Below are 13253 nucleotides of genomic sequence, written 5' to 3' on the forward strand. Positions count from 1 at the left end.
CAGTGGATTTCATTTTTGCAGCAAGAAAGCAGCAAAGACAATGTGAGTGCAATTCTTGGCGTTCTCAGTGCCTTGTGGATTCCTTTCCTGAGGCATTCTAGATTTTGAGAGGTCCGGATTCAAGTCTAAGAAGGTGCTGCATCCGGCATTTTTGGTTGAATTTGCTTCTTGGGATTTTGTGACAACCCCTTTTCACTCTTCTCTGATTTTGAAGAGAGAGACGCCGTAGCGGCAAGTCCTCAAACACCCCTGCTTGGAGCCCAATCTTAGGCGCCCCAAAATGGCCTTGCCGCAGCAAAAAGGGGACAGCCATGCCTTCGATAGGGAAGAAGGCTGGGAAGGGGACTGGCCACACTCACGATGTTCCTTTCTAAGGAGCAGAGTTTCTTAACGTGCTCAATGATTTATATTTTTTTAAAAAATGCATGGTAAAATAACGGAAAGAAGGGGAAAAAAAAAAGAAAAATCAGGCTGCAGTTTTCATATTTGCCACGAGGGAGCAGTATAACACCTACGAAAGCCTAGACGAACAGACCCTTATTTGATAAGGGGGTAGTTTTTTGTTTTTGAGGTTTAAATTACAGAGATAGCAAGGTTAGATTTAGTAATACTCACAAGACAGCTTAATTTAAAGGGGATTTAGGAATTATTAGTGGCTTACAATACAACCCTGCTTGCTGAAACTGAGGAGGATCTGAATGAAGCATTTGCCACAGAAAGCCAAGGACTGTAATCTTCAATATGGATTGAAGCTCAACATTAAGAAGACAAAGATTCTCACCAGAAAAGATTTAAGTTATTAACTATTTCAACTTGCTCAGCTCCACCATCAACACCCTTGGCACCAGGAATCAGGAAATAAAAAGACAAATTGCACTGGGAAGTCTGTTGTCAGGGACCTCTCCAAAGTGCTAAAGAGCAATGATGTCAGTCTAGATATTAAGGTGTGCCTGATCTAGCCCATGTCTTTACAATAACTCGCTATGCATCAGAGAACTGGACAATGACTAAAGATTACAGAAGAATTAATGGCTTTGCATTGTGGTGCTGGAGAAGAGTATATGGACCGCCAAGAGAACAGACAGGTGTGTCCTGGAGAGGCTGAAACCAGGCTGCTTCTTTGAGGCACGAGTTTTGAAGCTCTGTCTCACATACTTTGGTTGCCAGGAGGGACCAATCCCTGGGGAAGGACATCATGCTCAGAAGGGTGGAGGGTTGGCACAGGAGAAGATGAGATTGACACAGTTAGTGGAATAATGGGATTAGGTGTGTTGGAGTCAATGAGACTGGCTCAGGATAGCACAGGGCTCAGAGCTATTGTACATAGAGTCGTTATGAGTCGCATGTGAGTTGATGGATGCATAACAACAACATGCCTGGTTTATCTGAGGTTACCTCAAACTTTTCCCAGTAAAACACTTTCAGTGATAACAGCAAAGGATGACTGCTTACTTTAAGTTAAACGTAAAGATTCTCACATATTCTGCAGGCTAAGTACAGCAATTTATTGCACTAATAGGAAAAAAGGATTAGTTTTGAGTATTATGGACCGCAGGTTTTGCATTTATTCTAGTAAAGCTTGGTTTATTTCTGTGTGAAAGTAGTGGCGCTTTAATAGGGAAAGGCCTCTGAAAATACTAGCTTGTTGAATTCACTGGCACCCGGTTCTACACTGATGCCTGTAGGACCCCACGTGCCAGAGCTTGCTATATCATAGGGCTGCACTGCTGTCCTAAAGGTCATGCTTCTGACCATTTTCTCCAGCATGATATCCAGTCTTGGAAACACAAAGGAGGGTCAGCTATGTGTTGGTTCTGATTCAATGGCAGCATTAGCATTTAGATGCCACAATTTCTTAAATGGTTTCTTTCTGGGTTTGCCTTCAGAATGGTGATGCCTGCCGTGTTGTTTCCCCTTTCATATTAGCTTGGCATCTTCCCTCTGTTGAGTGCCCAATGCTAACCTCACTGGGATGTTAGCACTTTCATATCCATCTCCCGGCACCCAGAGTTATGAGGTGTGGCCCCAGGGCCAGTATTACAGATTTATCTCCTGAGTCTGCAAACCCTCTGTCTCACATCGTCTTGGTTTAATGAGTCTTCTACCTTGTCTCCGTCACTAGGACCCTGACCTCATTCTGATCTTCAGCCTTGCCTACACAGTTGGTAACTAAGAAGCCTGGGCTTTGCCTGCTTATGCCCACTCCCATCCCCTTGAGTCTGGATCATGCATTCTGCCTTTTACTATCCTGCTGCCTGTGGTCTGGGCTGGTGATTAACTCATCAGATTAGTTAAATTCATCGAACACTTAAAATGGACTAGCCACTGTGCTAGGTAACTGAGAAGCATAATTTTGTTAAAATCTCTCTCTCTCTCTCTCTCATGTGCGCTCGCTCTCCCGCTGCTTTCCCTCTCTCCCTCTCCACCCCTTTCCCACCTCCTCATCTCCTCACCATCTCTCTCTCTCATATCTCTCTATCTCTCTCTCATCTCTTTATAAGCACCAACAGGAAGCTGTAATGTAAACTTGCTACCAAATGCCCTGGGAGGATGAATTGTCAGCCCTAGGACTTGGGAACCACTGTCCCTGGGATATCAAAATCAATTGTCATGACATGAGTCCAGAGTGAAGGTTGCATAGTGGAGTGGACTTGGGGGGAGGGATTGTATAACAATGAAAGAGTTTTACTTTTACTTTTTAAAGAGAAGAATGAACTGGAGGGGATGGGTGGGCAAGGAGAAAAGTGCAACAATGAATGAGTGGAAATCCAAAGTCTTTGTACACTTTCATTAAAATGAATTAAAAAAATCAATTGGCATAACATGGACCACAAAGACAAGGTTCTACACCCAACTGTGGTAAGCAGCCATAAGTTCATCGCACATACTTTGGGCATTGTGCTGGGTGAAGCTGTTGCTTGGAAAGTGAAAATGCTTGGAAAGGTAGAGCGTCAGTGAAGGAGAGGAAGACCCTCAATGAGATGTATTGTCACACTGACTACAGCAGTGACCTTAATTGTACCAGAGGTGGTGTGAATGGCACAGGACAGGACAGAGCTGTTGCTCATAGTATTGTGAGGACTTGCACTGGACTCGATGGCACCTAACAATGGACCACATGAACCATGACCTCGAGACTGGAAGGACTGGGTAGTGCCCAGCCCCCACTGTCGACCTATATCTGCAAGAGACCAGGGTCCTCAATGGTGTGGGTAAAAGAGATGTAGGAAAAATGCAAGAAGTAAGGAAATGGTTAGGTTGACGTTATCAATGATTCCATTTTATTTGGATCCACAATCTGTGATTTAATTTTTCTTGGGTCCACAGTCATGGGGGCAGCAGTCAAGAAATTCAAAGACTCTGCACTGGGGAATATGCTGTTAAAGACCTCCCTAAAGTGCTAGAGAGCAATGATGTCAGTTTAAAGACTAAGGTGCTACTGATCCAAGCAGTTGTCTTTCCAGTTACTGCCTATATATTGAAGTTAGGATAAGGATGACAGAAAAAGAATTGATGCCTTTGAGTAGTGGTGTTAGAGATGAGTATTGAATTTCCCAAGAACTGCCAAAAGAACGAACAAATCTGTCTTGGAGAAGTGAAACCAGGGTGCTCCTTAGAGATGAGGACGGTGAAACTGTGTCTCACACACTTTGAGTAGGTTGTCAGGCGAGGTCAGTCTTTGGAAAAAGACATCAAGCTTGAAAAGATGGGGAGGGTCGGAGAAATAGATCTTCAACAAGATGGATGAACACAGTAACTGACAATGCACTCGAGAAGGCTGGAGATGCTGAGGACGTTGCAGGATATGGCAAACTTCAGACCAGTTCATTCAGTCACCACGAGGTGTGGACTTAGTGCACTTAACAGTAACAACAAGATCACATGGACACAGCTAGAAGGTTTCAGAGCTAAAATGTAAACGCAGGGCTGCTTGAGACCCAGCGTGGCTTCTCTCTGTCTCTCTCACTCATTTTCAGAATGGATGGTCTCTAGAAGGCCACACCTGTGCTTCCACAAGGGCCAGCCAGGGCCCACTGACTGCTTGAACCGCCTGCAGGATGATGTGGGCATCGGCCCTGAGCAGGACCTCCTGCTGAGCCTTGCAGCCCTGTTACCACACTGTGGCCCTTGGTCAGAAGGTCCCTGCCAAGCCTAGAGATGAGTGCTTTTCCTCCAGCTCTCAGTCCCAGTGTGTGTCTTTACAGAGCCTGTTCAAAAATGGCCTCAGCGTCTTTGGAAAAAGACGTCTGTGAAAGTAGTAGCTTTTCCTTTGAGGAAGTACTGGAGTTTTGGAAAGAGTCAAATCAGTGCCGAATCTGATGACTGTGAATGAATGACCAGCTGCATGGATATCACACTTGGTCACAAATGAGGTGTGACTTCCAAGTCATTTAAGCACCTTTCCTATGAGGGTTGTCATCGGACAGAGGCCTTTCCTAAAGACGAACTCCAGAGATACCGACCACACGGGATGCATCACCCAGGACGCTCTTGTAAGGACGATGCTCATTTTAGATAAGAAAGCTGCCACAGGACTTTAAAATCAGTACATTCTGTGACTAATGTGGTTTACATAGATACTTTAAAAACCAAGATTAAAAAAAGTAGGTTTTAACAGAATTTAATAGAATTTTGGCTGAAAAAGAGAAATATCCCTGAATAGGTCAAAAGCAGGGTGGTTCTTCTACCAAAAATACAATAAAAAGAAACAATCAAGGTTGGTTTTAACAAAAGCTTCTGAAATATTGTATCATTAATACCTTTGTTTTCTTGCATCTCTTAAAATGAAGATGGGACTGTCTTGGCCACATATCTACTATTTTCTGCGTGAACTGAATATTATGACCAAATTTAGTCACTGAAAAAGCAAATTAAAGGTAAAACACCACAGATGTAACATCTCTTCTTTTCATGGTGGATGTCTGCTGCCAGGAATTCCCAGTCTCATAAATTGTTGACATTGGGGATATCAGTTTGCACTGAAGGAAAACATTATTTTATTGAATTCTACCAGACACTTGTCTTAGTGTTTAACCTGCAGTAGATATGCTGTGTTGAATGTTGACTTCATTGTACCAAGTGCAAACTTTATTTTGTTAAGTGTTCCAGAGTTAGCCTACTTCAGCATGATTTCAGAACAAGGATTCAAGGAAAGTATATTAAAACGGGTGCCTGTACATCGTATTATCGTTGATGGTCTCCTCTTGTCTTTGGAGAAGTCCCAGGGAGAAAGGAATACAGAGAGCAGAGTCTAGGCACTGGGCTACTGGAGAGCAAGTCTCCTCAATAACCTTAATTTTTTGTATAATATAAGCCAAATCTCTTAGCATCTTTGGCCACAACTTCTTTTGCTATAAAAGAAAGGCTTTTTAAGAGCACAGCAAAATGATAGCAATAAAACATTATGCAAACCCCAATAAAGATATTCTAGAAATACTCCATAACATGGATGCACCTAGGGCCATTGTGCTGAACAAAACAAGGCAGTCACAAAAAACAGATGTTTTATAAGACCACTCTTGTAAAAAGCTAAGGAAAGGTTTACACATGGGAAGAATAACTTTTGGAAGGTGTCTAGAGATGGGAAGGAAGAGGGGAATAGAAATTTATTGTTGTTAGGTGTTGCCCATGTGAATACAACTCACTGACTCTGTGAACAAGATCAGAATCTTGGCCCCTTCTGTGCTGTCCTCACGATCTCTGTCATGCTCAAGCCCACTGTTGCCATGGGGCCGATCCGCCTTGTTGAGGGTCTTCCTCTTTTTCACTGACCTTCCACCCTTCCCTGCATGATGTCTTGTTTCAAGAACTGGCCTCTCAAGATAATATGTCTAGCTGTATGCAAGATGAAGTTTTACTATCCTTACCTCTCAGGAGCCCTCTGATTGTACTTTCTCCAAGACAGATCTGGTGGTTCGATAGACAGTATTAGGATGGGTGAACACCCGAAGTCAGAAGCATCGATTCTTCTATCATCCTTATTTGTTGCCCAGCTCTCAGATGCGTAGCAAGTGACTGAAAAGCCTGAATCAGGTACACTAAGACTAAGGTCTTTAAATTGACATTATTGAGGTCCCTGACAACACACTTTCCTAATGTGGGGACCTAGTAATGTAGGGTGCATGTCAGGTCAGAGATTCCAGTGAGAAGTCACTGAACCCTCTCTGCTTGCCTGTATAACTTGCTACTCCTTAGCTGTCTCCTTGGGTTTATGCTGTCTCTTCTCTCTGGGGCAGAGTTCTTCACTGCCTCTCAGGAACCCAATATGGTTGATGGCTCCATTTCTAGGTTATGTGTGGTTTTGTTGTTGTTGTTGTTGTTGTGTGTGTGTGTGTGTGTGTGTGTGTGTGTGTGTGTGTATCCGGGGAAAATCTGCACTTGATGTAGAAGTCAAGGACTGCAGCCTTCAATATGGATTGAAGCTCAATATCAAGAAAACATTCTCACCACTGGGCTGATTTTCAGCATTGTGATGGATGGTGAAGAGATTGAGACTGTTGAGACTGTAAACAGCTTTAGTTTACTTGGTTCCACAATCAACACTCTTGGCACTAGCAGCCAGGAAATTGAAAGACTTATTGCATTGGGAAAGTCTGCTGTTAGAGACCTCTCCAGAGTACTGAAGAGCAATGATGTTAGTCTGGAGACTAAGGTGCGCTTGATACAGGCCAGGGTCTTTGTGATCACTTGCTATACATCAGAGAGCTGGACAATAACTAGGGATGATAGAAGGAGAATTGATGCTTTTGAGCTGTGGTTGTGGAGAAGAGTATTGAATATACCATGTACTGCTAAGAGAACTTCAGGTTCATGCTAGAAAGGGTTAAACCAGGCTGCTCCTTGGAGGCAAGGATTTTGAAGCTTCATCTGATATACTCTGGACATGCTGCAAGGAGGGCCCAGTCCTTGGAGAGGGACTTAATGCTTGGGAGGGTGGAGGGACAGTGCAAGAGAGAAAAACCCTCGATGAGATGAATTGATTCAGTGACTAGGTAATGTGGATAGGTGTGTCAAAGACAATAAGATTGGCACAGGATAATGCACAGTTTAGGGCTGTTGTACATAGAGTCACAACTCGACGGCACATAACAACATCTGGGAAAAGGTGGGACAAGTTGGGCAACTTTTTCCCCTTTCTCTGGAAGTCTAATTGCCAAGAGTCTTGCCAATATGCTGCTGCTGACAGGCAAATGGACAGAGGGGTGTCCCCATTGACAGACCAACTGACCTGGCTCGAGACCGTCTTCTAACAGAGATTTGACAGTAGACCTAGTTTCCAAAGTTGGTTGACCATTGAATGTGTAGGAAACAGTCTATTGGTCTTTTAGAACTTGATAATTTTTTTTGAGATTTATTTATCTTACACACACACACACACACACACACACACACACACACACACTTACGTAAAGGTGATGACAACCTTCAGTGTTAAAAAGGGAGAATAGACATTATTTGTAATCAGTACCCAGTCATAGAAACATAATCCCAATTGCAAAACAAGGGCCGGGAGTATGGTCAGTAGTTATTTCTTCACAGGTATTGTGACGTACCGTCCTTTTGTTACAGTGTCGCCAGCAGCAGTTTGGTGAGGGCCCTGGGCTTCTCTTTGCAATTTCTGTGTGGCTCACTTGTGCCAAATTGATGTGGGTGTTTGGAAGCGGTTAGATTTTTCTAGAAGCTGTGCGCTTGTTATAGCTAGCCTGCAAGTGTTCTGTGAAGTCAGAGGAGGAGCATGAGGCTACCTTTGGCCGGAGGGGCCCCTCACCACAGCCCTAAATCACTCCTCTTGTTGGAGTTCATATCTGACGGCGAAGATGGATGGTGCCTTTTCCACGGGGCGTTCAGTCTTATTTCTTTTTCCCTGGAAGGACTGGGAGTAGGGACCAGGGTGGGAGCTACGTCCTCTATTTCTGGAGGACTCTGTAGTGTACATGTGGCCACAGCAGCAGTGTTCCACTTCCACTCTATCAGTTACACCAATCTTTCTGGGGGCATAGAATGAATATGTTCTCCAGCAATCGGGGTCCCTTTGCTCTAGATTTCCTATGTAGGGTCATTTCTGTGGTTTGCTTCTGGATTCTTAAGTCTTCTCATGAAGGTGCTTGGTCTTTTCCACTTTGATACACATGTAAAATACACCTTCAGAAATGTGTTCTTGTTTTAACAGCAAACCAGATGTCAGGACGTTGGTTTGCTCTCTTACTGTCGGAGAGACATCAGAATGATCATTAATCTTGGTTAGGATAAAATTGCATATGAGGAGATATAACAATGTTCATTTTTCTTATGAATTTTTTTTCTCATGGAGTGAGGCTTATTCCACCCCCCCCCGCCCCGCCCCTTTGCCCTCTGGAGGCTTATTCTGGGTCTGCTCTGCTGATGACAACGTGGGTGACATTTTATAATAATGATTTGTGTTGTGATGATGGCGTTGGAGCAGACAATGGTACGTTCTGTAGTACATAGGGTTGGCGTGAGTAGGAGCTGACCCAATAGCACCTAACAGTAACAGTGGATTACCTGTTATCAGCAAAAGCCAATCGCAAGAAAGGGCTCATGTTTAGTAAAGAAGAAGGAAATCTTAGCCAGCTGGACTGACTCAAAAGCCGCAATGATGGACATAAACTTTCCAACCACCATGAGTAGAGCGCAGGTTCTCAGGAGTTGGACCGCACTTGACGGGCATTTGACAACAAGTGTCTGTCTAGCATGCTCACCTGGGACTCTGTCTCATTTGTCCTCCTAAGCACAAATGAAGTATAACGTTGAATTTTTGATATTGTCAATATTTGACCTTTTTTATATTCTATATTAGTTTGTTTACAAAGTTTGTATACACTGTGTTTCACACTCTTCTTCATTCACATTATGTTTCAATCATTCTTATGAATTATGTTTTATAAAATTAATCACCATTCCTGCTAGATCCTTCCCATTTCCTTCACCCCTTTTCTCCACTCACCAAATTGTGCAACACTGTGATTTTGCCACTATTCATCTTCACCTCTTCCACCATTGTAAGGACATGGAAACAGCTCAGATGTCCAACCACAACAGAATGGATTGAGAAACTGTTGTATATTCACACAATGGAATAGTATGCAGCACTCAAGAGCAACAATTTAGAAAAATACCACATAACTTGGGAGAGACTGGAGAGTATTACACTAAGAAAACTAACACAATTTCATAAGGATAAATACTGTATAAGATCATTTCTTAGTATTTTACCTTTTTTTTTTGGAAAAAAAGAGCAATTTTACTTTGTTCAATTAAATGGTTGAGGTAGGTACTAATGACTGGCTCCAGTAATGAACTTCATCTTAGAGATGATGCAAGTGATGCACTAAAGGCTGTGAAGGCTGGTAAGTGACCTTTCTGGGCCAGAGTTACTGTTCTATTTAAGGCTTAGGGTCTCTAACTACGCCTGTCTGCCTGGACTGATGGGTTTCTGGGACACAGGACTTTCTGTTTAATTTTATTTTTGAATCTGATTTAAGTGAACATTACAAAGCAAATTGGTTTTTTTATTCAATCATTCATATATATTTTGTTTTATAACTTTAATTACAATAATCACAATGAAATGGCACTTTCTCTACTTCCTCCTGTAATTAATTTTCATTTGTATTACCTCTTCTATCTGCTTTCTTCCTGCTTTCTCTCATTTTTGGGCAAATGCTGAGATTTTGACTTTATGAGGTTGATTGTTCTAAGAAGGGAGCTTCTCTTTGGTGTGATTTGTCATCTTAAAAGCCTCTCCATTATTTGACTAAAGACTGTGTCAGAGGTGTGGATTTTGTTCTAGGATTGAAGATAGACTAAGGGTCATAGTGTCCAGCTTTCCATCCATCTCTACTGAATCAGTGAGTGGCACGTTTTGTGTGTTTCCTTGGAATTCTACTATTTTCAACCTCTTCTGCTCTGATCCCTTTTAGAGTGGTCAGAGTTGACAGTAGGGCACCATCTAGTTTTTCTGGACTCAGAGTCATAGAAGTTGAAGTTCTTGTTGTGATCCATGAGTTCTTTGAACTAATTGTTCAGCACATCTCTACTTTTCTTCTCTCTCTGTTCTGGACAGGGAGAACAATAGTTGTGCACAGGTGCTGCTGGCAAGGTTTCTATTCACCAAAATAGGATGTAGAACATAGTCTGTGGACTATGTGAAAGGACTTTCTATTTTTAAAACAAGAAAGTCTAGGTAAGCTATGATAATTGCTTACTTTGACCTTCCCTTTTATCTTGAAGGATTCCAGGTGACCAAATGCCTTGGTTATCTAGTGATGCTTTAAAATAAAGACTACAAGGAAGTTGTTGTTGTTGTTATGTGTCATTGAGTCACCTGTGACTCATAGCGTCCCTATGTACAACAGCCCTAAACTCTGCTCTATCCTGTGCCAATCTTATTGTCTCTAACACATCTACCCTCATTCACCCAGTCACTGAGTCAATCCATCTCATTGAGGATCTTCCTCTCTTGTTCTGTCCCTCCACCCTCCCAAGCATGATGTCTCTCTCCAAGTCATGATTTAAAAGTTAGTGTCTCAAAATTATGCAGGGTAAAAGTCACAATCTTAGTCACGTTCTCTTTTTGTGAGCATTTCTCCTAGTTTCTGGTGTCTACTAGCATTCCTTTCCTGGAATGTAGATCCTGGCATGGCACGTGCCCTTCCTCGGTGTGAATCTCTGTGTCTATACTACTCTTCATAACTCAGAAATCCTTACGTTAAGGACCCACCATATACTCATATGCCCTCAATAAGGAAAACCCTGCAGCTCACAGAATCATCCACAAGTCAGGGGCCAGAAGTTTGAGAGATGTTTTCGGGGGACAAAATTCAACCCAAACATTGAGTTTGCTGGCTTTCTTCTGGGACCCCTGTCCCTCACGCTGCTCTTCCTGACTGGGTCTCCTCACATGGAGCAGCGAGTCCGCGTGACGCTCACCTGACCCTTCACTGCTCTTATTTTCTGTTTTTCCAGGAAAGGTTTAAACCAGAGATGTCATCTGCTTTGGCAGAAGGAGGAGCGAGCTAGGAATCAGAAATCTAATTCCAGTGGGCCCTTGGGCAGGTAATTAATTAATGTGAGGGTTAGTTTCCTTGGTTATAAAAATGGGAATAATAGTTCTTCCTCAAGTAGTTGACAGTTCAGTGAAATAAATAAGGGCAAAATTAAAATGTGAGCCAAGCATAAATAAATAAATGAACATACCAGTTTATCCGTTCGGAAGAAATTTGGTTCTCCCATCTAAGCTTTGAATCTCAACTCTGTCTCCTTATTTCCTTTTCATCCCTCAGGCCTTTTGCATTTGCCAGCTACTCTGGGAGCTAGGTTTGCCCCTTATGACCAGCTTTTTGTGATTCTCTGGCATGGCAGAGAAACAGTCCTTTGTTCTAATCAGAAAATCCAACTTTAAATCTTGTACTGGTATAGTGTCAAAGGCCCCCTTTCCTACTGCTGAGTACTTTCGTGGTTTCTGTAATCTCATTACAACTAGTGTGTCCAGATTATTTGGATGATCTAATATTGTATTATCCCTTCTACACAAGTAAGGATTTTTTTCAACAATAATTTGAATTTTCCCTACTTGGATAATTTCCGCTCTTGCACTTTGTAGTCCTAGGACACGCTGGTCTCTATTGTTTATTCTTAGGTTTGTAGCCAAGTTGCCTTACATCCATGGTCATATTCTTCTACTAACTGCTGAGAAGTTTAGTTTTATGAGGAATTCTTAGAGACGAAGCCTCTCAATTTCCCCCTTTTAGTTCTTGCATGCTATAGTAACATGTTTCTGTTTTCTTTCTCTTTTAGTAGTTTGAGGGTCCATTACTTCTTGTTGTTGTTATGTGCCATTGAGTCGCTTATGACTCATAGCGACCCTGTGTACAACAGCCTTAAACTCTGCTCTATCCTGTGCCAATCGCACTGCCTCTGACACACCCATCCCAATTACCCCAATCACTGAATCAATCCATCTTATAGAGGGTCTTCCCCTCCTGTGCTGTCCCTCCACCCTCCCAAGCATGATGTTCCTCTCCAAGGACCGGTCCCTTCTTATAGCATGTCCAAAGTATGTCAGACGAAGCCTCAGGATCCTTGCCTCCAAGGAGCAGCTTGTTTTAACCCTCTCCAGGTAGTATCTGTTACTTAGTTAACATAATTTCTTTCACACACTGGTCATTCCATTAGGACCTTTGTCAGTCTGAATCTTTAGGCATTATCACTCCTGCACAATTAAACTCAGTGTAGTATTTGACTGTGTGGATCACAGCACATTATGCCTCACATTGAGAAGAATGGGACTTCCTGAATGCTTGATTGTACTCATGCAAACCTATACCTAGATCAAGAAGTGGTTGTTCGAACAGAGCAAGGGAACACTATATGGCTAATAAATCAAGGAAGGAGTATGTCAGGGATGTACAATTTCTCCATACATTTTCATTTTAAATGATGAACAGATCATTCACAAAGCTGGACTTCATGAAGAAGAATGTGACATCAGGATCCGAGGAAGACTCATCATCAGCCTTTGGTATACAGATAACACAACCTTGCTCAAAAGCTGTGAAGGACTTGAAGCATTTACTGCAGAAGATCAAAGACTGCAGCCTTCGATAGGCTATCTCAACATCAAGAAAAGAAAAATCCTGAGGTTGTTAATGATTTGATCTTGTTTGGAACCACAAATCAACATACTTGGCACCAGAAGTCAGGAACCTAAAACAACAACAGCAACAACAAACAAACAATTCCCCAAACACACCAAGTCACATTGGGAAAATCTAATGTCAGGGACCCCTCCAGCATGCTAAAGAAGAACGATGTCGATCTGAAGACTAAGGTGCATTTGTTCCAAGCCATGGTCTTCCCAATTACTTACTGTGCATCTAAAAGCTAGACAGTAACTGAGGAAGACAGAAGATGAATCGATGTCTTTGAGTTGTGATGCTAGAGGAAAGTATTGAACATACTATGGACTGTCAGGAGAACAAAACGATCTCTCTTGGAGAGGATGAAACCAGGTTGTCCCATGGGGGCAAGGATTTTGAAACTCTGTCTCATATTCTTTGGGCATGTTATCAGAAGGGACCAATCCTTGGCGAAGGACATCAGACTTGGAAGGGTGGAGAATTAGCACAAGAAAGGAAGACCTTGGATGAGATGGAGTGATTGTAGCAATGCTAGTTTGCTCAGGATAGGACAAAAAGTTTACGACCGTTGTACATGTTGTTGTTGTTGTTGTT

General features: G+C 42.5%; 1 protein-coding gene across 1 annotated transcript in view; it reads left to right on the plus strand.

Moving 5' to 3' along the window:
• The window catches only part of MTFR2 (mitochondrial fission regulator 2), a 36533-nt gene extending 25579 nt beyond the window's left edge, over positions 1 to 10954 (plus strand). The window contains exon 9 of the mRNA XM_006885007.1: positions 10780 to 10954. Within this exon, the coding sequence (XP_006885069.1) occupies positions 10780 to 10954 (175 nt within the window). The remainder of the gene's footprint in view (positions 1 to 10779) is intronic.
• Positions 10955 to 13253: the final 2299 nt, after the last annotated feature.

The sequence above is a fragment of the Elephantulus edwardii genome, unplaced genomic scaffold (genome assembly GCF_000299155.1).
Source record: "Elephantulus edwardii isolate Elephantulus edwardi_28Jun2011 unplaced genomic scaffold, EleEdw1.0 scaffold00039, whole genome shotgun sequence".
In the NCBI taxonomy this organism is placed as follows: domain Eukaryota; kingdom Metazoa; phylum Chordata; class Mammalia; order Macroscelidea; family Macroscelididae; genus Elephantulus; species Elephantulus edwardii.